Source organism: Phascolarctos cinereus, unplaced genomic scaffold (assembly GCF_003287225.1).
Source record: "Phascolarctos cinereus isolate Bilbo 61053 unplaced genomic scaffold, phaCin_HiC Scaffold_1;HRSCAF=81, whole genome shotgun sequence".
NCBI classification, from domain to species: domain Eukaryota; kingdom Metazoa; phylum Chordata; class Mammalia; order Diprotodontia; family Phascolarctidae; genus Phascolarctos; species Phascolarctos cinereus.
Genome location: NW_027555514.1, coordinates 210,235,516 through 210,261,606, shown reverse-complemented (window position 1 = coordinate 210,261,606; position 26,091 = coordinate 210,235,516). Strand labels below are relative to the sequence as shown.

Here is a 26,091-nt window from a genome sequence, read left to right as displayed (position 1 = left end):
TCCTGATTTTGCTCATTTCACTCATACAAATCTTTCAAAGTTTCTCTGAAACTATCCCTTTTCATCATTTCTTATGGCATAAAAACATTCCATTACTATGGAAATATGCCATTTGTTGTCAGTCCCCAATTGATGGGTACCCCCTACAGTTTTGAGTTTCTTGCTACTACAAAACTAGCTGCTAAAACTTTTTATGTACATATTGGTCCTTTTCCTCCTTCTTTGATCTCTTTGGGATTTTGGGCCTAGTTAGCAGTGGCAGTAGGGTGAAAAAGTATGCATACCATAGTGACTTTCACAAATGTTCTTTCCATTATTACTATAGATGATTCAGGTACTCTTTCTTAGAGTATAAGTGCTATTGGGTTTCAGAGAAGGGAGGATGGCCTGGGATGATCCCATAGAAGAAATGGGAGTTGAAATGAGAATGTTAAGGAGTGCTCTGAGAACCCTCAAAATCCTAAAACTACAGTGTTTAACAACCAACTCATATCTATGGAAGGCAAGCCCCTTCAGATTTCAGAGCAGTGGGGGCTGTGAGAGGCTGACTTGGGGTCTGTCTTTAAGAGGTGGAGTTCTGCAAGATACAATGTCTGACTTCTGTCATTCCAGTGCCCTTCCCAATCGCTGTAACAATTTGCTCACCTCCTGCATATTACTATCCACCTATCTACACCAGGGCCCTGGCACTTAGCATAGCTAGCTCTCAAGGGCTCTAACCCACAAATTGGGGTACTCTGAAAGGGTTAAAGGGGGGAAAAAGCTACCACGTGACTCCGCTCCCAGGTAACTTATGCTGCCGCAACTGGAGGGGGGGAAATGTGTGAAATTCATAAAAGCCTCAAAGTTTCCCCAGGTGCTCAACCAGCGATGCCCCCTCGAAGTGCCAGGTACCCGAGGGAGAACACTCAGATGATGGCAGGTGACCCTGGTCGGGGGAGGGAACCCGGGGAGAGAGGGGCTTGTAATCATCTTTGGGAGAGGAATATCACCCTTTTACCTCCTTAGTCCCCTTGTACTTAGTGCCCTAGGGGCACCAGTCTTCCCAGCGGGCAGAGAAGGAGGGAGGAGGAAGAAGATCGGCGAGCGTATATGTGTGTGTGCGGAGGTGGGGCGGGGGTTGTGGGGGAAAGCTGGCCACACACACCTGGCGCCTTCTGGAATGAAACCTTAATTAATTATTAAACGGGGCTCCCTGGGGAGCCGGAGCCAGAGGCCGTAGCTGGGCGGGAACGAGGGGGGAAGCTGCGGGCACAGGTTAACCTCAGCTCCCAGGGGACCTGGGCAGGAAGGAAACCGGACCTCTGGTGGGCGGGGAGGGTCCGGGGAGAGGCTGGGTGGCGTGGACGCCCGGGACTCCGGGGCCAGAGCTACGCGGAAGGAGGCGGGGGTGGGGCGGACCCCAGAACCAGGACCCCTCCCCCGCACTCCCCTCCCCACCAGGATCAGCCCGGGTCCTGATCCTGGTCCTGATCGCGGAACAGAAGCTTCTTGTGTTCCCAGGCCTGGCGGAGCGCGGAGGGCGGAGCGGGGAGGGGGCTCCCTGGGCCCCGCTCGCCCCCATCCCGCGGGCCCGCTCCGGGGGAGGGGTGCCGGGACAAAAGGAGCTGGCGCCTTTAAGGCGGGGAGCCCGGGAACCCGCGGGGAGGGGACTTCTGGATCCGGGGTAGAGGGCGGCTGCGCTGGACAGCCCGGGACGGGGCGAGGACCAGGGCCCCGCGGCCCCGCGGCCGAGGCAGCCAGGGAGGTGCCCAGCTCGGCACCCCGCGTAGCGCCCGCCGCCCGCCCCCCGCAGGGAGCCCGCGGGGGCGGCTGGGCGGGGGTCGGGGGAGGCCCCGACCCGAACCGGCAGGGCAGGTGAGGCCAGGTGGGGAGGAGCGGCGGCGGCGGGGACGCCCAGGTTCCTGCAGGAGAAGGGCCCGGCGCCTGGGGCGGAGAGGGGAGTGAGAACCCCGAGGTCTCAGCCCCAGGGCCAATCCTCACCCCCTGCTGCAAACCCGACCTCTACCTGCTTCTCCGGAAGGGGGGGCGGGGCGGGATAAAATTGGGGGAGGGGTGCAAAAGGAAGGGACTGCTGTGTGGGTTGGGAGTTAGGGGAAGGTGTGTGTGAGGGTCAAATAGACTGGTTACCTCTCTTAGCTAGAGCTCCTGCTTTTCCCAGGCCTAACCACCCCATTCCTCCTCTGTCACAGGCCCCTTCCCCCCCCCCACCCCGTACTTTATCCTAACCCTTTACCCTCCTGCCAATCCCCAAGGCCTGATTCAGAGTGAGGAGTAGGAAGAAAATCTGAGAATTATGGAGATAAGTCAGGCTTGTGTGAAAGGCCAAAGGCTCAGGTTAGCTCCTGGTTTTCGGCTCCTTTTTTTGTTTTGTTTTGTTTTGTTTTTGGTGAGGTAATCGAGGTTAAGTGACTTGCCCAGGATCACACAGCTAGTAAGTGTCAAGGTCCTCCTGACTGCAAGGCTGGAGCTTTATCCACTGAGCTATCTAGCTGATGCCCCTTTCTTAAAACAGTCGATTTGAATTGGATTGAGGGGAAGTAATAGGAATTTGGGGTCTGAGCCCTTGAAGGAGAAATGGGGAGGAGGGCGGGGAATATGAGAATCCCAATCTGATAGGGATTTTCTTAGTCCATTGGAGGAAAATGGCCTTTGGGAGCCCATATTCTACGATTGTGGGAGGGGAGAGGAGGCATTAAAGGGACCCTACCTAGGCAGTGTAATTTGTTGTGAGCTTTTTTAAGGGTTAAAGACCTGGAGGTTTCATCTCCCTTTGGTTAAGGGAGAAGAATCAAGGATTGGGGCAACCCTGAATCATTTGGAGTTGGGGTGAAATATTAGCAGAGATGGAGCACATCTAGGGTTAGTATCTCCCTGGAAACTACAGGGGGAGTCTTTTGCCCTCTGACCACCACGGCCCATGTAGAGCATGGAAAGAAAGATCAGGCATCAGAGAAAGGGGTGAGCTGGGGGTGGAGGTAACCACTGGAGGCTTGGCCTCAGGCAGCAAAGTAGATGGGAATGGGATAGGAAGTAGCTTCCAAGTTATGGGAGTTGTAACAGAGAGAGCTCTCAAGCTTTCAGTGCCTGGAGCTAGGCCCCTTGAGAGGAGGAAGGTCAAAGAGAACTCAGAGTCAGACCATAAAAAAGGAGGAAGGACCAAGGCTATCGGGTCCAGAGTGATGGATTGCTGGGACCTATAGTTTGATGCATTAAGTGGGCAGTCTGGTATTCAGCTTTGTAAAACACCCCCCCCACCCCCACACTCTTAGTCTTGTCTCAGCAGCAAGGGAGATGAAAGTAGTGGAGCTTACACAGCTATCTAGGTGGTCACTTATAAGGCAGAGAGGTTTGTGTGTTGCCTCCCCATATCACTCTACTAACTAGAGGTGCCAGAATGATACTGTTTTTCACTGAGTTTTGTGTGGGGCTGAGTTTTTCACTCTTCTTTGGCTCAATGCCCTGTGCTAGGGGACACAACTGAGAAGGGGCTGGGAATGGGGCTGTGAACAGGTCCTTGGGGATGGGATCTGGGGGGATTGGAAACAAAGCTGAGAGGTGGGGGTAGGGAGGGTAGTCAGGAACAGGATGTCAGGGAGGGAGAAGAGTAGAAAACGGTCCTGATCTGGGATCTGGCCCCAGGCAGCTGTGGGAACAGCCTGACTGAGGACACAGGGAGCCAGGCCAACTAGAGAAATGGTACAGTCATGCTTATGACTCTCATGATCTTTCTCCATCCCTTGGAAGTTATTGGTAATTTTGCCTGGGTGCTTTTTGTTTTTGTGGGTTTGGGGATCAGATGGTATTGAAGGGCCAGGTCTTTGGTATTTTTCAAATCTTAATGCCCCCTGCCACCCATTCACCCCAGCCAAGTACCTCAGTTTGGGCCATAGTTAAGGTTCATACTACCCTACAGGGAACCTAGCTGGAGAAATCCCAGAGTTTAGGGGGAGGGGAAGACAAAGGTTTGATTGTCTGACCACAGGAGTAACTGGTAGGGCCAGTTATCTTCAGGTGCCAGCTTGGAGTGCCACTTAACAGCTTGCCTCAGTTTTCCTCCCCCCCCATCCTCCCAACAGGAAGGATCACCTGTTATATTTTTAGTATGTGACCCCCCAAATAGGTACCCTGGAGGAGTATGGAGGTTCAACTTAGTGCCTAGCACAGTGCTCTATTCATAATAGGTGTTTAGTAAATATTTGATGATTATGATGCTCCATTCAAGACCTGAGCTTGGCCAGAGGCAGGTTGGGAGTGTTGCAGGAGAGTAAACTTGGGGTCCACTCTTGACTCTTGAAGTTACTAATTAGCTATAGAAACTTGGGCAAATCACTTAGTTTTTCTGGGCTTCAATTTCCTCATTTGTCAAATGGGAATAGCATATGTCTTTATTAGTTTGATGAAGTATTTTCTGAAGATCAGGTGGAATGTTAGAAAAATTTAAGGCCCTATACAAATGCAAGGGCATATTGTTATTAGCTTTTATTTGTTTATTGTTCATTCGTTGTCTCTTTTAAGCCAGTCAGAGCTGGTAGCCTCTGGGGTGATGATTTGGGATACGGTTAATTGTTCTGTCTTCTTTCTTTTGGAGTAAAGAGCACCAGTCCACATGCACATTTAAATCATGCCAGTCAGCTATTTGGGGCATGTTCTCAATTGTCTACCTCCTTCCTTCCTCTCTGCAGTATGTCTTGGTTTAGTGGTGTCCTGGTGCCAAAGGTAGATGAGCGGAAGATGGCTTGGGGTGAACGAAATGGACAGAAGCGCCCGCACCGAGGAGCCAGGGGCGGTGGCTTTTGTGGTGCCCACTACATGAGCTGCCTCCAAGATGCTGAGCCACCAAGCCCCTCTCCTCCAGCCCCTCCACGATGTCCATGGCAGGATGATGCCTATTCCCGAAAGCGGGGTCAAGTTGGAGGGAAGGAACTAGGACTGAGGTCTGTGGCCCTGGGTTTTGAGGACAGTGAGGCGGCAGCACCCAGTGGGATGCCTGGGAGTGCAAATTCTTGTTGGCAACACCTGGCAAGGGTGTTTCAGTCCAAGCAGTTTCGATCAGCCAAGCTGGAACGGCTCTACCAACGCTATTTCTTCCAAATGAACCAGAGCAGCTTGACTCTGCTGATGGGGGTGCTGGTGCTATTGACAGCTGTGCTTTTGGCCTTCCATGCAGCCCCTGCTCACCCTCACCTGCCTACGTGGCACTCCTGGCTGGGGCTGCTGCCCTCTTTGTGGCCCTTATGGTGGTGTGTAACCGTCATGACTTTAACCAGGATTCCATGTGGGTGGTGAGCTATGTGGTGCTGGCTGTTCTGGCGGCTGTGCAGGTGGGTATGGCCTTGGTGGCTGCCCCTCGAAGTGCCTCAGCTGGGCTGTGGTGCCCAGTGTTCTTTGTTTACATCACCTATACCCTGTTACCTGTCCGCATGAGGGCAGCTGTGCTGAGTGGCCTGGGCCTCTCTGCTCTCCATCTGCTTGTCGCCTGGCAGCTCAACAGAGATGACACCTTCCTCTGGAAGCAGGTGGGTAGGAAGGAAGATAGATACTGGGTAGGATGAAGATCAGGGAAAGAGAGGTATAGGAGTCCAGAATCTGGGGGTAGTGGGTATCTGGTCAGGGATTATTGGGCAAAAGGAATTTGGGGGAGAGATATGTCGATATGGTAGGAGTGATACAAGGGAAAGCTGCCTTCTGGGAATGGGGAAAAAGCATCCATGTTAAGGAAATTAGGTCTTGTTAAAGATACCTGAAGGCGAGATACCATTCTTTGAAGTTCCCACTGAATAGTGAGAGGGTGCTGATGGAGAAGCTATAGATCCCTCCCTGTCTCCAACATTCTTACCTAATGGCTCAGAGATACATCTTAGAATCCGGTGGAGGAAAGTCTCCTAAGGTTCAAGAGGAATCTTTATAACGGAAGGGTTAAATGAACAGTGTTGGAGTATGACCACTGGCCACTGGCATTGCTGACCCTGGGTTGATATCAGAATAGCAGACTGCTTAGGTAGAGAGTGAAGGGGTTGCTTATCCCCAAAGGATGGGGTAAAGTTGGTCCTATCTCTTCTTCCCCTGGGGCAATGTCCAGCTGCCCTGTCATCCCTGGTGGGTAACCTTTTCTAGAACCAACCTTGGGATATGCTGGAGAAGGGAGAGGTCTTGAGAGATTGGATACACCAAATCCTGGCCTAAAATCCTCACGCCAGCAGCTGTAAGCCAAGTTGTAAAGCACTCAGCCCAGCACCTTGCACATAGTAGGCAACTAGTAAATACTTGTTCCCTTCCTCTCTTCCACTCTGCATTGAGCAGGGAGAAAATTGATCTCCCCATCTCAGTGCTACTTAACTCTGTGAGTGCTATGGTTTTTCAGCAGGACTTGGGACCCCAGAGTGACATGGCAGTTCACTTGGGACAAGGAGGTGGGCAGATGAGCAGAGAGGGAGGCAAAGGGAGAGAGTAGAACCGAAGGAGGGTCATCTGGAGAGGCTTTTACTCTTTCAGATCATAGCTGTCAGAGAGCTTCCTGAGTAGGCCTTCCCCTCTTGCCTTTTCTTCCATCTCAGTTGTGTGGGGAGAGAATGAGCTGAGGTATAGTGCCCAGGTACAGAAGGGGAGAGAAGAGCTTTTCACTAGCTCTTCCTCCAGGGGGCTATTCCTACCATCCCCAAGCACCTCAAGAGCCTTACCTGGAGCACTGAAGGGACTGTATTGCCTATAGTGCTTCAAACTCTCTCAGAGAGGAGTAGTTATCTGGGGTTCTCAGGACAAGGAGCTGGGCATTTTGGCTTTCTTGCCTTTGGCCTGCCCAGCTGTACCACCCGGAACAGAATGTACCTTATGGAAGTAACTTTATCAGTGGTCTGTTATGGAACACATGCCCTGTAGGCATACTCGGAGCTCTTAAAGGGCCAAGGACCACCAACTCCCTCGATACCCTCAACTTTCTGCTATAAGGGATCAAGTTAGATCCTTCAGACTGCTGGCACCCTTCTGAGAAAGGGACTCAGAGAAGGTGCTGCCTGTTTCCTCTACTCCCCTACCCCCTAGTGTGGGCGTCTTCTCCTTGATGGCATCATGCCCAGAAGCTGGCCCAGTGCCCCACTGAGGGGTACAGCTCCACAAAGGCCAAGGCTATGCCAGGGCTGCCTCCCTCTCCATGGGCATACTGCTGCTGCCTCGCCCAGCGGGTCTCAGGCACATTCTTGGGGTGGGTGGGGGAAGCTCCCTTTGCCCCTGCCAAACCCTGTGGCCTGAGGCTGTCCACAGTCTTTCCTTGAGCTCAGAAACTCCTGATTCCATTTGGACCCATGGGGCCTTGGTCAATAGTAGTGCTCTGGTGCTCCCCTTCAACCTCTAGACCTCTGAACCTCAGTTTCCTTCTCTGTAAAATGGGGGTAATAAACATTCTACCTACTTTATAGATTTATTTATGAAGACTATATCAGTGGGAGGTATTTACTGTTATTAATAACAACATCCCCTGGCAATAACAGTCTTTGCCCTGCCCGTGGCAGGAGGAGGAGCCATGGAAGTTGTTAGGGGTGTGGCCCTCAGTGGCAAGCCAGCCTAGTATCTCACTCTAACATTCGCATTGTGTACACAGTCATATAGTCATTCTCAGGCTGACACATGCACATACCACACACTTATAGTCCAACAGCCAGCACAGTCTCACACTATCAGTTTTTCTCACAATCAGATAGACACACAGAGTTATTTCAGTCCCCCGTCACCCCCTCCCCTCACTGTGACTCACATTTTCCTCTCTGGTTCCCCGGGGCCAGGAAGGGAAGTTGCCTGGTTTGTCTGTCTTCCCCCCCTTCCCTTCTCCCCAACCATAGGTTATTCTTAGAAACCCCAAGAGAGATATTGTAACCCCCTATCCCCCAGCCTCCCATTCCCCTCCCTGTGGGAGGAAGGCCTGATCCCAGCCTTGGCACGTGGGAAGTGGGGAAGGGAAGGGTAGCTGAGAGAAGAATCGTGTTAGAGCTAGAAGGGGCCTTGGTTTACATATAAGGAACCTGAGGCCCCCAAGAGGTGAAGTGATTTGTCTAATGTCATATGGTGTTAGTGGCAGGGCCAACGCTAGAACTCCTGATTCTTGGTCAGGGTTAGATTTCTTCCTCACCCTTCCAGAATGATATGCCCTGCCCTGTAGCCAATTCTGGGGCATTGTTGAAGGTTGCAAGTTAACCCCTGAGCTTCCAACAGTATTGAGGTCCACTTAGGCTGGACCTCTTTCCCCCTCCCTGAGCTAATTCTACCCAATCCTATGCTAAACATTTGTAGAATAGGGAAGCTCATGGTGAGTTCAGCCCAGGTATAATATAGATGATTGGGATTAGCCTGGTACCATTATTTTCACCCCCACACCAACAAAAGGCAGTGTTCTTCTAGTTAGTGTCTTTGTCTTCCCCTGAGGAATTGTCAGGCCTCTGCCAATATACTGAACTCTATTGCTCAACCCTAGTATTAAGTCTGTCCTTGGCTTTAGAGGTACTAGAGGGCTTGGGGTAGTTGGGAATTGGAAAGGGAAATAGAGTGGGAAAAGAATTAAAGAGGGTTAGTTAAGAAGGCAGTCTGGTCTTAAAACATCCTGTTGGCCTTAGGAGATGTCCAGTCCATGGTCACTGAAGTTGGTTGGTGGCAGGGAGAGACAGAACTATTCCAGTCCCTTGAGAACTGAGAGGAGAACAACACACAGAGAGAGGTGGTTAGGCATTCTGGGCATGAGAGTCTGATTTTTTTTCCTAAATGTTGGTGAGAGGTGGGACTTCCTGGGGTAGATTGTTTTCAGAATCTGTGGGAGGAAGGGATCTAAGCTTCCCTGCTCCCCTCAGCTCAGTGCCAACGTGCTCCTGTTCCTTTGTACCAATATCATTGGCATATGCACCCACTACCCAGCTGAAGTGTCCCAGCGTCAGGCCTTTCAGGAGACTCGAGGCTACATCCAGGCCCGGCTACACCTTCAGCATGAAAATCGGCAGCAGGTAGGGACTGGGAAGAGAAAAATACCGAGGGTTGGGGGTTAGGTGGTCCCAACCCAAGTTTTTCCTGCCTTTCCCCCCCGCCCAAGTACTTTGGGGTGTGAGATAGAGCCCAGGACTACTTGGGGATGAGAAAAAGAAGGGTGGAACAAGGCAAGGTCTAAGAATCAAAAGAATTGAAAATTGGGTTGAAGGGTAGAGAAAAGTATATTGAATCAGGGAAATGTTTGGTGTGGGAGATTGAGTGATTCAGGTGGGGTCTCAGATAGCTATAGAAGGGTCTGGGGAAGGAGATACATGTCAGAATGTACAGTGTGTGTTTGGGGGAGAATGATAGTTGGGGTTCCTTGGCCTAGGAGCGACTGCTGCTCTCAGTCTTACCCCAACATGTTGCCTTGGAGATGAAGGAGGATATAAACACCAAGAAAGAGGATATGATGTTTCATAAGATCTATATCCAGAAGCATGATAATGTCAGGTAAGGTCAAAGAATGGGCAAAGGTGAGGGTCAGTGGCTGGGTCTAGTTTTAAGGGGTTTGGTGGGTTCAGGGGAGCAGTGGGATGAGTGAGCCCCAGGGAAAATGGCTCCTCATTTACCTGCTGCCACATCTCCCAGCATCCTGTTTGCTGACATCGAGGGCTTCACCAGCCTGGCCTCCCAGTGTACTGCACAAGAATTGGTCATGACCCTTAATGAGCTCTTCGCCCGATTTGATAAACTGGCTGCGGTGAGAGTGCCCTCTGGGCATGGGCTGGTTTTTGGGTATTGGGGGCTACACCTGGGTATCGGGGGCTACAACTTGACCATGGGAAGATATAATTCCTAAGTTTGGGTCACTGACTAACAGATCATGGAAGGGTAGCACTTAGTTTGGACATAGGTATGGATTAGACAGGTTGGGTAGACAGTGCAGGTGGTGGTCCCAGCCCATTACCAAATTCTCCCCATCCCCCTCCCCCCCCAGGAAAATCACTGCCTACGGATCAAGATCTTGGGGGACTGTTACTATTGTGTCTCTGGATTACCAGAGCCCCGGGCTGACCATGCCCACTGCTGTGTGGAGATGGGTGTGGACATGATCGAGGCTATCTCGTGAGAAATTCCCCCATCCTTAGGTTCTCCCTATATCATTGGCACTCCCAAGCTTTTTTTCCCTTCCATATCATTCGTTACTTCCTTCCCCTACCCCTAGGGCACTGCCACCTATCCACCCTGAATGCTCTGTCCTCAGTACCATCTTTCTCCCATCTTTAATTTTTCCCGGGTTTTACCCCTTGCATGTCTATAGAGATTATTATCTACTATTAGATCCTAAGCCAGAAATGGGGTACTGGGTTGGGAAGTCCTTGACATATCACATGCACGCATTAGTCTGAATGCACACTATCCTATCCATATTTCCACTCTGCCTGGCCTAGAATGATGGTTCCATGGGACAGCGTGGTCCTATTTTAGTGGAACATGCATGAAGCATGGATAAAGAGCATATTATTCAAATGTGTCTATGTGAGCTCCCCAAATTCCCCTGCATATGACCAGATGAAGTACCCTCCTACCTTCTGCTGCTTTCCTGGCCTGACCTAGCCCCTGACAAGGCATCAGGAGTCAGGGGGTAGAGGGGGAAGGGGCGGGGGGAGGAATGACAATTTGTCTTGCACCATCCCATTCTGCTGTCAGGGGCAGGTCAAGCCTGGGGAGCTCACATAAAGCTAGCTATTCCCCCAGGAAGCTAAGTTGTTTTCCACCATATCTACAGGTTGGTGCGGGAGGTCACAGGTGTGAATGTGAATATGCGTGTGGGTATCCACAGTGGGCGAGTACACTGTGGTGTTCTAGGCCTTCGAAAATGGCAGTTTGATGTCTGGTCCAATGATGTTACCCTCGCCAATCACATGGAGGCTGGAGGCCGGGCAGGGTAAGTACTGACTTTAGGGACTATGTGGACAGGTTGAGTTTGAAAGAAGGAGGAGCGTCCTGGGGCCAGAGCCTCTGCAAAGGAGGTGGGAATACTAGGTATAATTGAGAAGTCAAGACTAGGGAGCTTGTAGGAATCTAAAGTCTCATTCCTATTTCTTCTCTTTCCCTCTTCCCCCAAGCCGGATCCATATTACCGGGGCTACTCTGCAATATCTAAATGGCGACTATGAAGTAGAGCCTGGCAGGGGTGGTGAGCGGAATGCCTATCTCAAAGAGCAGCACATTGAGACCTTCCTGATTCTGGGGGCCACTCAAAAACGGGTCAGGGCCTAAGTGGGCTTGGGAGAGGGGAGCAGGGATATTTGGGAGGAAAGTTAAGGACGTAGGGAGGTGGCACTGTGGAGGGAGAAAAGGGCAGGGGTGGAATTAGGGAGAAGAAGTGCAGAAGGTCATTTATTTTACTCTCATTCTGTGTGTACCCTGCCCTTGGCACAGAAGGAGGAAAAAGCCATGTTGGCCAAGATACAACGGACTCGAGCCAATTCTAACGAAGGGCTGATGCCACGCTGGGTGCCAGATCGTTCCTTTTCTCGCACCAAGGACTCCAAGGCTTTCCGCCAGATGGTGAGGAATATAGGGTCTTCATCTATCTTACCCCCACATTCAGTATCTCCCCCTTCCCTCCCACCCTGGCTTCCTTCCTCAGTCTCGGGGCCCAGATGGCTGCCCAAGGGTTCCTGTGTCTCCCATAGAACTGATGCCTGGGTGGAGCTTAAGGAATGGGGGGAGTGATGATTTCATCCTTGGAGTGTGAGCCACAGGGATGAAGTCTCCCCAGAGCTAGTGGTAGGAAAGCTCATATAATGGGAGGAGTGGGGGAACCACAGTCAAGATTAGGGTAAAGTTTGAAGGGAATGAAGTTTGCCCTCTTCACTCACATTTTGCCCCTCTCTTCAGGGCATCGATGATTCAAGTAAAGACAAGTAAGTGAAGGTCAAGACCTGGGATTGGAGGGCTTGGGTTGTACGCTGCATAGAGTATATGGTTAGGGCACTTGGGGGCCACTTCCCTCAAAATGGGTGGGGATTGAGCCTATTCCCTTCTTTTGTAAGCCCCAGGCTTGTTGGGGACTTAGGCACACATCATGCTTTAGTGCTGATTCTTCTATTCCCCTGGTAACACACATTTCCTATATCTGGCAGCCGTGGTGCCCAGGAAGCCCTGAACCCTGAGGATGAGGTGGATGAATTTTTGGGCCGTGCCATTGATGCTCGAAGTATTGATCAGTTGCGCAAAGACCATGTACGTCGATTCCTTCTCACCTTCCAGACACCAGAACTTGAAAAGAAGGTGAGGGAACTGGACATAGAATCAGGATTTGGGATAAATATGCTTCAAGGGGAGGAGAGAATTATGAGTAGACCTAGGATAAAAAGCTTAAGACTAACTATGGGACTTTCTGGAACACATGAGAATAAGTCAACTCTGCTGGCCTCCACAATAAGATTCAGAAACACCACTGAAAGAAAGAACAGCAACAATAAAAAGAGGGACCCAGCAGCTATGTAGTGAAGCATGTGTTCCCTTGTGACTAGGGACAGATGATTGAGGGAGCTCCTGATGCCCTGCAGCTAAGGTGAGAGGGAGTAAGGTCCACGGCAATGGCTCTCCTTTGCCTCTGCAGGTTGGCTAAAGAAGAGTCTGTAGCTGTTGCCACACTTTTGTGCCATGTTTTCCATGTCCCATCTTCCCCAAGAGTAGAGAGGGATGATGCCAATCCATATCAAGTGAATCCCCTTCTCCTACATTTAGGATAGAAGGAAGTCACCCCGAACATTGGGATAGACAGCAAGTATAGGGTGGGAGCAACAGATAACTTGCTTTAAGTCTCTGACAGTACCCACAGCAAGTTAATTCCCTCTCCGTAAGAGATGACAAGAGAATATAGCTCATTTGGTTCCTCTGCTACCACCTACTCCACTGCTAGAGAGGAACTCACCTAAGTATAGAACTATCTCCCTCTCCAGATACTGTATAAAAGGGGGAAAAAAATCATAGACATAGGAAGGGGGTGGACATGATCTGACAGATAATGAACACGCCAAAGAAAAACTCTGGATAATGAAATTTCATAATATTATTGTACCAAGGAACAAACTAATACAGGCATGTAAGGTGATTTGCTATCAGAAGTGATGGAAAAAATGCAGCTAAGGTAATTAGAGTAAGATTACAATTCAGCAACAATAGCAAAGCATCAAAAAATACCTTTAAAAAATACAAGGCCAAATAAAATTAAATGCTTCCATGGAAGCAGCACACAGTCAAGTCATCAAGCATTTAGTAAGTGCCTGCATTGTGTTAAGCAAAGAAAGGCGAAAAACAGTGGCTACCCTCAAGGAGCTCATAGTCTAATGGGGGTGATAACATGCAAATGATATGTACAAATGAGATGCAGATAGGATAAATGGGAGATTATCATAGAGGGAAGGCACTAGCTTTAAGGGGGATTAGGAAAAGGTTCTTGCAGAAAATGGGATTTTAGCTGGGACTTGAAGGAAGCCAGGTAAGCTAAGAGGTAGCGATGAGAAAAGAAAACACTGCAGGCATTCCAGCCAGTGGAAATGTGTGGAGTCAGGAGCTGGGTTGGCTTAACCAAGGAGGCCAGTGTCACTGGACCTCAGAGTGGGTAGAGGGGAATAAAATGTAAGTAAATTGCAAAGGTTGGGAAAGGGGCAGGTTTTGGCTTCAAAAAGTCAGCAGAAGGTTTTGTGTTTGATGCTGGAGGTAATAGGGAGCCATTGGAGTTCATTGAATGGGTAGGAAAAGGTGACATGGTTAAACCTGCAATTTAAGAAGATCAGTTTGACAGCTGAGTGGAGGTTGGACTGGAGTGAGAAGAGGAAGGAAAGTAGAGAAAAAGGCATTTATTAAGTGCCTACTATGTTCCAGGCATTGTGCTAAGTGCTTCATAAATATCTTATTTGATTGTCAGAACAACCAGGAGAGATAAGTGCTATTTTTTGTGTTCAGTCATATCCAACTCTTTGTGACCCCATTTGGGGCTTTCTTGGCAAAGATACTGGAGTGGTTTTGCCTTTTTCTTCTCTAGCTCATTTTATAGCTGAAGAACCTTGGGAGGTAGGTGCTGTTATTATCCCCATTTTATTTAAGGCAACTGAGGTGAACAGAGGTTAAATGACTTCCCCAGAGTCACACAACTAGCCAGTGTCTGAGGTCTGACTTGAACTCAGGTCTTCCTGACTGCAGGCCAGTTGCTAGGAGAGACTTGAGGCAGGTAGACCAATCAGAAGTACTGCAGGAGGTTGGTGTGAAGTGATGAGTTTGTACCAGGGTACTGACAGTGTCAGAGGAAAGAAAGGGACATACACAAAAGATGTTCCAAAGGTAGAATCTGGGGTACTTGGCAACTGATTTGATATGTTAAGGGTGAAAGGTGAGAGAGAGCTGGGGAAGATACCTAGGTTATGAGCCTTGGTAACTGGCAGATGGTGGTGCCTTTAACTTTGATAAGAAAGTTGGGGAAAAGGGAGCACTTAAGAGGAATGATAAGTTTAGTTTTGTACATGCTGAGTTTAAGATGTCTACGGGATGACCAGTTCAAGATGTCCAAGAAGCAGTGGGAGATGCCAGACTGAAGGTCAAGAGACAGAGATTTGGGCTAGACAAATAAATTCAAGAACCATTCGCATAATGATGATAAATTGAAACCCTGGGAGCTGACAAGATCACCGACTGAAATAGTATGGAGGGAGAATAGAAGAGGGCCCAGGCCAGTGCTTGGGGGACATAACTGGATGAATATCTAGCAAAGGAGACTGGAAAAATAAATCAAGTTGAATAAAATCGAAGAAGTCTCAGGTGTCAAGAAATTAAAATAGACTAAATTTATCTAATTCTGAATCCAGAAGTTATAGAAAAATAAAAGATTTTGAATTCAAAGAAACATGTAGAAAATTTCCCAGAGTGTGTCATTTCACAAAGGTCAGCTAGATGGCCCACTGCATTGAGCACTGAGTCCAGAGAGTCAGGAAGACCTGAGGTCAAATCCAGCCTCAGACGCGTATTAGCTGTGTGACCTTGGGCAAGTCACTTAATCTGTTTGTCTCAGTTTTCTTATCTATAAAATGAGCTGGAGAGGGAAATGGCAAACCACTCCAGTATCTTTGCCAAGAAACCCCAAATGAGGTCACAAAAAGTCAGATGCAACTGAACAACAACAATCATTTCATAAATGAAAAAAATAGCATTTTAGGGCTAGAAAGGACCTCAGATCTGAGAGAATTGGTAATTTAAGAAACCAAGAAATTTAAGAAATATAAGTATCCAAGAAGCTAATTATTCAATGTCTGAATGATAAAGAATTATTAAAGATTTAAGAATCCATTATAGACTTGAATCTCCACAGGTTTTTTCACTCATGATGCTTGCTTAAATGTATAAGTATCATTTGTGTCTGAATAGAAACACATACATATACATACACATGCACCTTGAAAAGCTTGGGATTGAATCTGAAAATTACATATCCTGTAAATTTGAACATTGTATTTGAATCAGAAAGAACCTCAAAGAGTTTGACAAAAATCCATAATTGGCTTGGAAGAACTTTGGATTAACTAAGCAATGTTTTCAACAAAAATAATAGGAAACATTAAGCTTGTTGTAATAAATAGTTAATAACTCAAAATAAGCTATATATATTTTTTAAAATAGGAACCAATTAGGATTTTAGGTAAGTGTTTTGCAGTTAGTGAAAAAAGTTATAGTAATAGATATTTACTTAGCAACATTTAATTCATATGGCCTGAACATATATATAAGTGGAATTTATTTTTTAAAAGTTAAGAATTATGACAAAAATAAATTCAAATGTAAAAATAGGAAATTTCAATATTCCATCATCTGAATATAAAAAAGTAAAAAAGTTGACAAAGAATCATGACATTTATTTAATAAGCTCTAACAAACATATGGAAAGAATTAAGTAGAAAAAGTAGGAATATGTAATTTTTTCAAGTGTACATGGAACTCTTACCAAAAAATTTATCACAAACTTGAGCATAAAAAAGCTATGAGTAAATTTTAAATAGTGATTATGTTTATTAGGATACCAAAGGTTGGGACTCTGGCATAACCTTTGGTAATCAAAGATCTTCTGTATGTGACAGTGAGGCATTAAAGTTGACTTTAGTGGAATTTCACTGAGTTCCTCCACAAAACAAAACAACTGGCCCAAATGGTTTTGTAGGTAAACTTTTCCAGACCTACAAAGAAAAAATAATTCTATACTAAGTAGGCTGTTCCTAAATATACAGGAAGATGGAATGCCATCCAGTTCTTTTAATGAGCTAAATGTTGGTAAAAGCAGCACTAGCATAGTCCAGTATCATTAATGCATATGTATTATTTAAGAATTTGTGTAGCTGCACATGTCAACCCCATTCCTTGCATTAGTAGGCAGTTTTGGTAGTTGCTTTGTCTGAAAAAAATTTTAATGAGAGCCAGCTTTTGGGTGATGAACTTCTTCAAACTTGACAGGGTTGGTTCTCAGACAACAGACCTATAAATGGTTCATCCCTGGTTGTCCTTGGAAGACTTCAGCTTAGAAATGAAATTCAGGAACCCAGGATCACTTGACTGCCCCAATGAAGCATTGGAGTAGACTTTCATGCAACATTCGTCACAAGACTACTTCTCACTTATATACTGCTTTAAGATTTTCAAAGTACTTTATGTATCTTATTTAATTGTTACAACAACTCTTTGAAACTAATGTTCTTATTCTGATTTTACAGATGAGGAGACTGAATATGCATGTATAAAATATTAGCTAATACAATACAGAAACATATTTTTAAATCATTATTATTTATACCAGGAAAACAGTGATGGTTCAATGTTAGGAAAATGATCAATATACCACATCACTAAGAAAATCCAGTTTATTAAGATAATGACCAATAAGTGGGAAAAAAGTTTCAGAATAACATCTATTCAAGTTAAAAAATAACATAAAAAGAATAGGAAAGGAAGAATTTTTCTTCAGTATTTAAAGTATCTACTTGAAACTCAGGGCCAATATATGCAATGTCAGAACATAAGAAGTGTTCTCATTAAAAATGAATATAAAACAAAGGTATTTGTTGTCATTATTTATGTTAGGCGTAGTACTAGTAATCAAAATTACAGGAAAAAATAAATTAGAGGGATTGACATAAGAATTGAACAGATCAGATCAAAACAGTATTTTATGGGTGTCCCAACAACAACAAAAATGGATTTAAAGTCAGCAAAGATTCAGGATATAAAATAAATGCATAAAAGGCCTTTGTGTTTTTCTATGCTGCCAGTAAAGATCAAGAAATTTATTTTAAAAGGACCCCATTAAAATAGTTTTAGTTTTTTAATATCACCTTCATGTCCATACTTATCCCTTTTCTCCCCAGAGAGCCAGTCTTTGTAACAAAGAATAAAACAAATAATGACAGAAAAAGCAGTTCAACAAAATTAACCAGCTTTAACCGATTTTGATAGTATATTTAAGTTCCACACCTATACTCCCAAACTTCTGCAAAGGAAGGAGAGAGCTGTATTTTCTCTTCTTGGGGGCCAAGGTCATTATAATTACACAGGGTCATTATAATTATACAAAAGAACCTTCTTTTTAACAATAAAACACAGTAAGTATCTTTAAATCAACTTACCTGGATTTACCTTTATGAAAAATGACTGAAGACTGTATTGACAGAAACAGAGGTTTAATAACAGGAAGAAAATCCAATGTTTGTAGATGGGTCATATCAGTATCATAAGTCCCTAAGTTAAATTTATGTCCCACAGTGCCTGGTACATAGTTAAGTACTTAATAAATAGTTGTTTCCTTTCTTTAATTATAGATTTAAGGCAGTATCACTGGATTTTTAAAATGGAGCTAGATAAAAGTATAACAAAAATGTATGGAAAAACGAACAGGCAAGAATATCAGGGGTTAATTTGTGGGAGAGAAAGTGAAAGATGTACTTGTCCTTTCAGAGTTTAAAGCAATTTGATAAAGCAATTTATCAAAAATCCCCTGGCAATGGGCAGTTTGGAAGCAGAGAACAAGAGCTACAAAAGTAATTGTATCTTTTGAACCCAGTAATCTTATCTTGTAAAATATACCCTAAAAATGTAATCAGTAATGAACTCACTTTCTTTTGGTTTAAACATATACCAACATTATTTATAAACCCAAGAACTGGAAGGAAGCTATGTGTATGACATTCGGTGAATGGCTGAATAAACTGACATGCCAATGTCATGAAACATTGTAATACAGTTTAAAAGGACACAAAACATTTTAGAAAGACTTCTTTGAAGTAACGTGAAACAAAGAAAACAACTAGAGAAACAATATATATAGACTGAAGGAAGAACTGGTACACAAATATAGAGGCGCATTGACAAAAGGAACCTAACACTCAGGGAGTAACTACTAAGTTGCCCTAGACATTTTATTTAAATAGTTATGAATGCAGATTTGATTGGGATTGTTTTTAATTCAAACAAATTAGGTAATAAATTATTTAGTTTAAAGGAGTAACTGCCAGGGTCTAAGGACATAGGATGAGAATGTGGTAAGAGAGAGAGAGGGATGTGGTACAGGAGACACCTCTTCCTGGAGTTCCATGTTGGTTTTTCCATTTTCTCTCTTGCTTAATCTCCCTAGTATTCCCAGAAGGTGGATGCCCGCTTTGGGGGTTATGTGGCCTGCACGCTGCTAGTCTTCTGTTTCGTCTGCTTCATCCAACTCCTCGTCGTCCCACGGTAAGAAACACTCTATGCCCCGAGTCTTGTCCCTGTACCCTTTATTGGTTTCAAATTTATGTTCCCCCAATCCCTGTACTGAACATTTCCACATTTTATGACTTCCAGAAACATCCTTTCCCCTCCTAGGCCTTTTACAGAGTGGGGATTATGCCTTTGGCTATTTGAGAAGGGTAAGGGGAGTAGCAGTGGCCAGAGAGGGACAGTTGAAGCCCACATGTCTCCTCATTTAACCCTTATCTCCCCCTCTTTTTTTTAAATAAAATTTTACATTTTTAATTAAACATTTATTATTTTCTTTTCCTCCCATCTTCTCCCCAATGGAAAAAGAAAACAAAATCCAAAACTCTTATTAAGAGTTTTTATTTTGTTATAATAAATATGCATAGTCAAGTAAAACAAATTTTCATATCCAAAAAATGTGTGCTTCATTTGCATTTAGTCCATATTTTGTCAGGATGTGGATAATATGTTTCCTCATCATTGCTCTGGAATCATAGTCATTCCGTTGATCATAGTTCTTAGATCTTTCAAATTGTTTCTATAGTGTTACAGTATGAATTGCTCTGATTCTACTCACTTTCCCTTTCTTTCCTTAGTTCAGTATTAATGCTGGGACTCTACATCAGCATCTTCCTGCTGCTAACAGTCCTAGTCCTAGTCTGTGCGGTCTATTCCTGCGGCACTGTGAGTTAGGGGCTTTGGGATGGAGGGAGGGAAGGGTTAGGACAGAGTTTTGCCAGGGCCGTGATGAGAAATAAGGGCAGAGAGGAAGGAAAGCCTTACTTTAACCTAACCACATCTTTGGACCTAGGACCACCTTCCTTCCTCTCTTCTAGCTATTCCCAAAGTTCCTGCAGCGCCTCTCCCGTAGCATCGTCCGTTCACGGGCCCACAGCACAGCAGTTGGCATCTTTTCTGTCTTACTTGTCTTCATCGCTGCCATCACCAACATGGTACCTTCCCTATCAACTGCACTTTCCCTCTGTCTCCTTTCTTGTCCACATCTCCCATCCCCACCCTGACCCCAACATCACCGGCCCCAGAATGCCCACAGACTTCTACTTACTTTAGATGAGGCCTGAGTCATTTCTTTGCTCTCTGATTCAAGAGGGCCAGAGCACCACCCCTTATGATTCCTTCCCTTGGGAATGCCCCTTTCTTTTCTTGGTTTTCCTGAAACCCTTCATGTCCTCAGTTTGCCATTAATCCTATGTCCTTCCCCATTGCCCCCAGTTTACCTGTAACCATACTCCCATACGGATCTGTGCGGCTCAAATGCTGAACCTGACACCTGCAGACATCACTGCCTGTCACCTGCAACAACTCAACTACTCACTTGGCTCAGATGCCCCTCTCTGTGAGGGTACTACACCCACCTGCAGCTTTCCCGAGGTGCCCAAGCATCAATCATTGTGGCATGGGAGGCTGCAGAAGGGAGGTCACGTTGGGTGCAGGTCCCAGGAAAGACGGATGAGAACTGGGAATTAGGGGGTGAGAAGAAGGATTAGAAAGGATACTGGGGCTGTTTGGGGGAAATTGGCTCAAGTCTGTATGGGCCACGATTGGGAAGGTAACACTGCTTTTGCTGTTACCCTCCCTCCTGCCAGTACTTCAATGGGACCCTGCTGCTGAGTCTCCTGGCTGGCTCTGTCTTCCTGCACATAAGCAGCATTGGGAAGCTGGTATTGACACTTGTCCTGGGGCTGCTATATCTGGCATTGCTTCTGCTGGGGCCCCCAGCTGCCATCTTTGACAACTATGACCTGCTTCTTCGTGCTCATGCACTGTGAGTGTGTCCCCACCTAGGCACCCATGAGTTTTCCCTGACTTGAGTCAGTCCTTTTGAGTATCCCTTCCCCAGTTGCCCCCTTTTCCAGATTGTACGCACTGTGATTTTTGTCACACCCTTGACCACCATGAACACTTGCTCTTTTGAAAGAAACCTAAGACTGGAAACTTTTTAATAAACGTCTTTGCCTTTGCATAATGCCATGTCCTTTTAAAAAAAATGCTTTCACATTGATTATTTTAACTATAATGGGGTTCAGTGATTTCCCCAAGGTTGCATAGCTACTTAGTGGAACAACTGGGACTGGAACTCAGGACTTTTAACTCCTAGTATTCTTTTAAGTGTATTAATCCCTATCAGTGAAACTGTCCTTCTTCTTCTTTTAAGAGCCTCATCACTTGGGGTGGATCCCCATCTCCATCCCTCTACAAAGGCCCTACTTTTGACCTTGTTTCCTTTTCTCCCACCCCTCAGGTCATTTGTCAATGGAACCCTGTATGGGCCAGATTGGTAAGTGAGAGCTATTGGGGAGGTGAGGAGAGGCCCATGGGTACCCAGTGCAGGCATGTGAGCCCATCACACTGTACCTCCTGTCTCCAGCCCTGCAGGTGAGAAGGTGGCCCTAAAGTACATGACACCTGTCATCCTGTTAGTGTTTGCACTAGCACTCTACTTACATGCCCAACAAGTGGAGTCAACTGCTCGACTGGACTTTCTGTGGAAACTGCAGGTGACAGAATGGGCACTGGGGTACACATCAAGTAGGCACCTTGACAGGTGACACAGGGACAGCCATCTCAGCTAATATGGAAACTTATCTCCCACTTTTTGGGTGTTGGGCACTGTCTTTTTGTCCTTAACTACTACCACGGAATAGTTGGAAATTTGTTTCCCTAGACTACCCTTTCCTTTCTATATGCCACTCCCATATTTTTTTCTTCTCGTCTTCTGTATTCACCTCACTTGTCACTTTGCTGTACTTCTAAGATAGCCCCTTTCTTGTGGCTTTGTCCCCCAGACTCCTGATCCATACTTCCCCTGCTCGACTTAGTTCCATGTGCCTCCCACTCTATGTCCACTTGTAGCAATTTTACTCATTCCCTTCCTTGTGCCAGTGTCTCACAAATATAGTAGTAGGTGATGGATATGGTGTCCACAGGCAACAGGGGAGAAAGAGGATATGGAAAAACTCCAGGCCTATAACCGACGGTTACTACACAACATCCTACCCAAGGATGTGGCAGCACACTTCCTAGCCCGGGAACGGCGCAATGATGAACTTTACTATCAGTCTTGTGAGTGTGTGGCTGTCATGTTTGCCTCTATTGCAAACTTCTCCGAGTTCTATGTAGAGTTGGAAGCCAACAATGAGGGTGTTGAATGCCTACGACTGCTCAATGAGATCATTGCTGACTTTGATGAGGTATTTAACCAATGCGTGTGGGGATTGGGACACTTGGAATTAAGGAACATGGAGACCTCTGGGAATGGGAACTGGGAGGATTATGAAAGGGAGGCTTTGTTTAAGGGGTTTCTGAGCAGAAAAGTGAGGACCAGAAGAGGAGAAATGCTGGGGTGGAGGGAGAAATTGTTGGGGGCACAAGGAGGGAGATGACATAGGTACCAAGATTGGCATGGGAGAGAAATGGGGCAATTATTAGACATGTCAGAGTCATTGAGGATGGGAGTTAGCTACTAGGGGAGCAAGGAGACAATTGGTAAGGAACCCTGAGGAAGTCTTGGGCATGAATGGGGATAAATGTGGAAGAGGTTCAATGGAATAGAGGAAGGTGGGGAATCATAGTGAAGTAAACTTGAGGGATAAAGAAGAAAAGGAAAGTTATTGGAGAGTGAGATAAATTCAAAGTATAGTCTATGGACAAAAGGACTTCCCAAGTAGAGGGCAGGAAATGATCTAAGCAAAAGATCAGATAGAAGATAAGACACTTAATATATGACAACACTTGTCCTCTGTATTAAGAGTTACCATGCCATGAATGGCATTCACAGTCTACCTTCACAAGAATAATCCACCTTACAGTTAGATTGGGAAAACTTTATCTCTCTTTGTCATTAGGAAAGAATATCCTAAAATGTCTATGTAAAATATGTAAAATGATCTGTAGATTTAGGAATGGTGTGTTAGATAAGCTGCTGGACATAGCAGATGGAAAGTTGACTTTGAAGTTAGGAAAATGTAGATTCAGGTCTTGCCTCTGTCACATACCTCCTATCTTTGCAGCCACGAGCGAGTCATATAATCTGGTTATGTGACTGATGCCTGAGGTTACCCTTTAAAGTTTGAAGTTGCACACAGTAGGTGCTGCTGTACATTGATGGAGGGAGTTTACTTATGGGAGTTTACCCCAGACTAATGGAGTCAGAGGTCTGGTTTAAAAAAAAAAAAGCCCACCATGTTATAAAGGTCTATGGAGATGCCAAAGAACAAAGGTAAATAGAAGGATGATAGTCACTGGGGAGTCTAGAATTCTAAAGAGCAATGGCCAGATATAATTTCTCACTGTCTTCAGCATTGTCCAGGTAAAGGGTGCCCTTCTAGAGGTGCTGCATTCTGAGAGGCAATTATAGCTGCAAAATGGAGAAGAGTGAGGCATCAGGTTGCCACTACTTAATGAGAATTATTCTTTAAGCACTGCTCTTTCCTCTATAATTTCTGAATATTGAGTAGACTCCATAGGTACTTGATACTGGAAAAGGTATTCCCTGTAAAACAGACACAAAGTGTTCTGGTCTTTGGAGAGGTTTCCTACTGTAAATAACTAGATTGACACTCTGTTCCATAACCTGACTTTGGTTCATATGAATTAGTTCTCACTCTTAACTGAGCTAAAGGTAAAGTTAAATTTCCAAACCTGTTTAACTAAGGTCTAGATCCTGAACTGTGGCAACCTAAATCAGCAAGCACCTAATATGTGTTGGGTACTGTGTTAAGTGCAACAACACTAACATGAGAACTCCTGTGAAGCACAGTCCAAAAAACCAGCACACCTGTTTTTCATTAAAAATTTTTGTCAACATGTAATGGAATTATTACTGTGGTTTATCAGTGAATTAATAAGTATTTTAAATAAAAAAAAACCAACCAGCCCACCCCTGTAGAGGGAAGAGTGAGATTGGTAGGGACTGTCATCAGAGGGATGGGAATTGAATAGGTAAGAAAGGTGAGTAAAGTCAGTGACAAATGCTAGAGTTTAATTGAATGTGGTAGGGATACTTTTCTTAGGTGTTTCCCTTTGTCCCCAAGGCCCATTGTGCCTGAGCTTAGGCTTTATGCCTAGGGAAGAAATGACAGTGATGCCAGCCTGTTCCTTCTAGATCATCAGTGAAGAACAGTTCAGGCAGCTGGAAAAGATTAAAACAATTGGCAGTACCTATATGGCAGCCTCAGGACTGAATGCAGCCACATATGATCGGGTGGGGCGTTCCCATATCACAGCACTTGCTGACTATGCCATGCGGCTCATGGAGCAGATGAAGCACATCAATGAACACTCCTTCAATAACTTCCAGATGAAAATTGGTAAGAAGAGCGTAGGGGTGGGGGAAATGTCTGGGAGCAATTTGGGGGCCATCAGTGAGCTGGGGGACCTTCTTTTGTGATAGCATTCATCTTGGGGCCCAAGTTCTCATGGACATGGGGACAGCCAACATGCTTCTTCAAGTCTTCAGCCTAATCCATCAGATCACTGGAGAGATTCTTCCTCCCTGAGCAGTCTTGATGGATCGGGGAGCCCCTGAGTGGAACATCAGGCCCACTGTAGAATAACCACCACTGTAAACCAACCTTTGCGGCTGGGAATCCTTGGGCCGGGACTCAAATACTGGTCTGCCTGCCTTAGCACAAGTGTTCCTTTTAGGTCTAGGCCCCGGTTATTTTTCAGCTCTTTAGCTTATTTAGGGTTCATATAGCCCTGGGGAGTAAGGGCTTTCCAGTCCCTGGGCCCTGAATTTAGTCCGGACCCACACTCCTGTTCTCTTCTACATCTAGGGCTGAACATCGGCCCAGTAGTGGCAGGTGTAATTGGGGCAAGAAAGCCACAGTACGATATCTGGGGGAATACAGTGAATGTGTCGAGTCGTATGGACAGCACAGGGGTACCAGACCGAATCCAGGTAAGGGAGATAAACATAGAGGCAGGGAGGGAGTAGGATAGAGGGGACTTTTGAATATCTGTGATTGCAACCAGGTGAGGGGAGGGATATGGTTGGTGAGGGAAGCTGGGAGCTGGGGGTTGGAAGAGGCCAGGGGTGGGGGGGAAGAAGGGTCGGGGTAGGCCAGCAGAACCAGCGAAACCCTGGTAATCTGCAGATTTAGCTTGGGGAATCTAGGCTGAGTGGACTTTCCTCCCCCTACCAGGTGACCACTGACTTGTACCAGGTTCTAGCTGCCAAGGGCTACCAGTTGGAGTGTCGAGGGGTAGTCAAGGTGAAGGGTAAAGGGGAGATGACCACCTACTTCCTCAATGGTGGCCCCAGCAGTTAGCAGGACTCAGCACAAGTCTCAGCTGAAAGGATGAAGCTGGGCATTAAGTGGGCTCTGTTCCCACTGGGTGGAGCCATGGAACAGATGCCCTAGGGCTCCAGACTCTGCAAACCACAAAAGGGAAAAAGCCAGCATGTTGGTGCTCAGGCTGTGCCTGGATTGTGCCTGTTCCGCCCTTAAGCTGGTGAATGAGGGAGCAAAAGAGAGTTTTGCAAGTGACTTTATTTTCCTATCTGGGACTAGAACTGTTTGCTCCCTTTCCCCTTCTTCTACAGCCTTGAGGGGTAGGGGGAGGAGAAGGAGAAGGTCACAGAAAGGAAGAGCCTTCCCCACCTCTTGAGAGTTGGTATGGCTATTAAGTCATCCCCACACCCTATGTCTTTCCTGGTTATAGGACTCAGAATTGGAAAGGACCTCACAGGTCATCCAATCCATACCTAAAAAAGAATCCCCTCTAAAAACATTCTTGACAAGTGGTCATTCTTCCTTTGTAGGAAGTCTTTAAGTAATGGGAAATTCACTACCTCCCAAGAACTGCCCATTCCACTTTTGGATAGCTCTAATTGTTAGGAAGTTTTTTTTCCCCTTAGAGCCAGAATTTGTTCCATACATTGCTTGTACTTTTGCCCTTTGTAGACAAGCAAAAGAAGTGTAATTCTTTTTCCCAGTGACAACCTTTCAAATATTTGATGATCGTTGTGTTCCTTCTAAGTTGGTTCTCTTTTCCAGGCTAAATATCCCTAATGACTTTAAGTGAACCTCCTGTGGCAAGGTTTCTTGGCCTCTCACAATCCTGGTAGCCTTCCTTTGGATGTGCTTCAGTTTTTGATGTCCTTTCTAAAATGGGGTGCCCAGAACTGAACACAGTCCTCTAGGTATGGACTAATCAGAGTAGAATACAGCCAAGTAGAACCTCTGTTGGTCTGCATTCTATATAGCTTAAGATTGAATGCCTTCAGAGTGTCCTACTCTGCTGACATGTTGACTTTGCAATCCGTTAAAACTCTGAGACCTTTTTCACATAAGCTATTGTCTAGGCCCACTTCCCCCAGCTAGTACTTGATTT

The 26,091-nt window shown here is 46.0% G+C and overlaps 1 protein-coding gene across 1 annotated transcript; it reads left to right on the top strand.

The window, feature by feature from the left end:
- Positions 1 to 1,337: 1,337 nt before the first annotated feature.
- Positions 1,338 to 26,091, top strand: ADCY6 (adenylate cyclase 6). The gene is given in 23 exon segments (XM_020977159.2): positions 1,338 to 1,857; positions 4,686 to 5,176; positions 5,179 to 5,519; positions 8,835 to 8,984; positions 9,338 to 9,459; positions 9,598 to 9,709; positions 9,947 to 10,074; positions 10,739 to 10,897; positions 11,079 to 11,220; positions 11,395 to 11,523; positions 11,857 to 11,882; positions 12,102 to 12,249; positions 18,632 to 18,729; positions 19,329 to 19,416; positions 19,569 to 19,685; positions 19,966 to 20,124; positions 20,340 to 20,518; positions 20,996 to 21,031; positions 21,122 to 21,251; positions 21,681 to 21,944; positions 23,858 to 24,062; positions 24,531 to 24,655; positions 24,900 to 26,091. Coding segments are annotated over 22 exon segments (3,474 nt in total). The 5' UTR covers positions 1,338 to 1,857; position 4,686; the 3' UTR covers positions 25,026 to 26,091.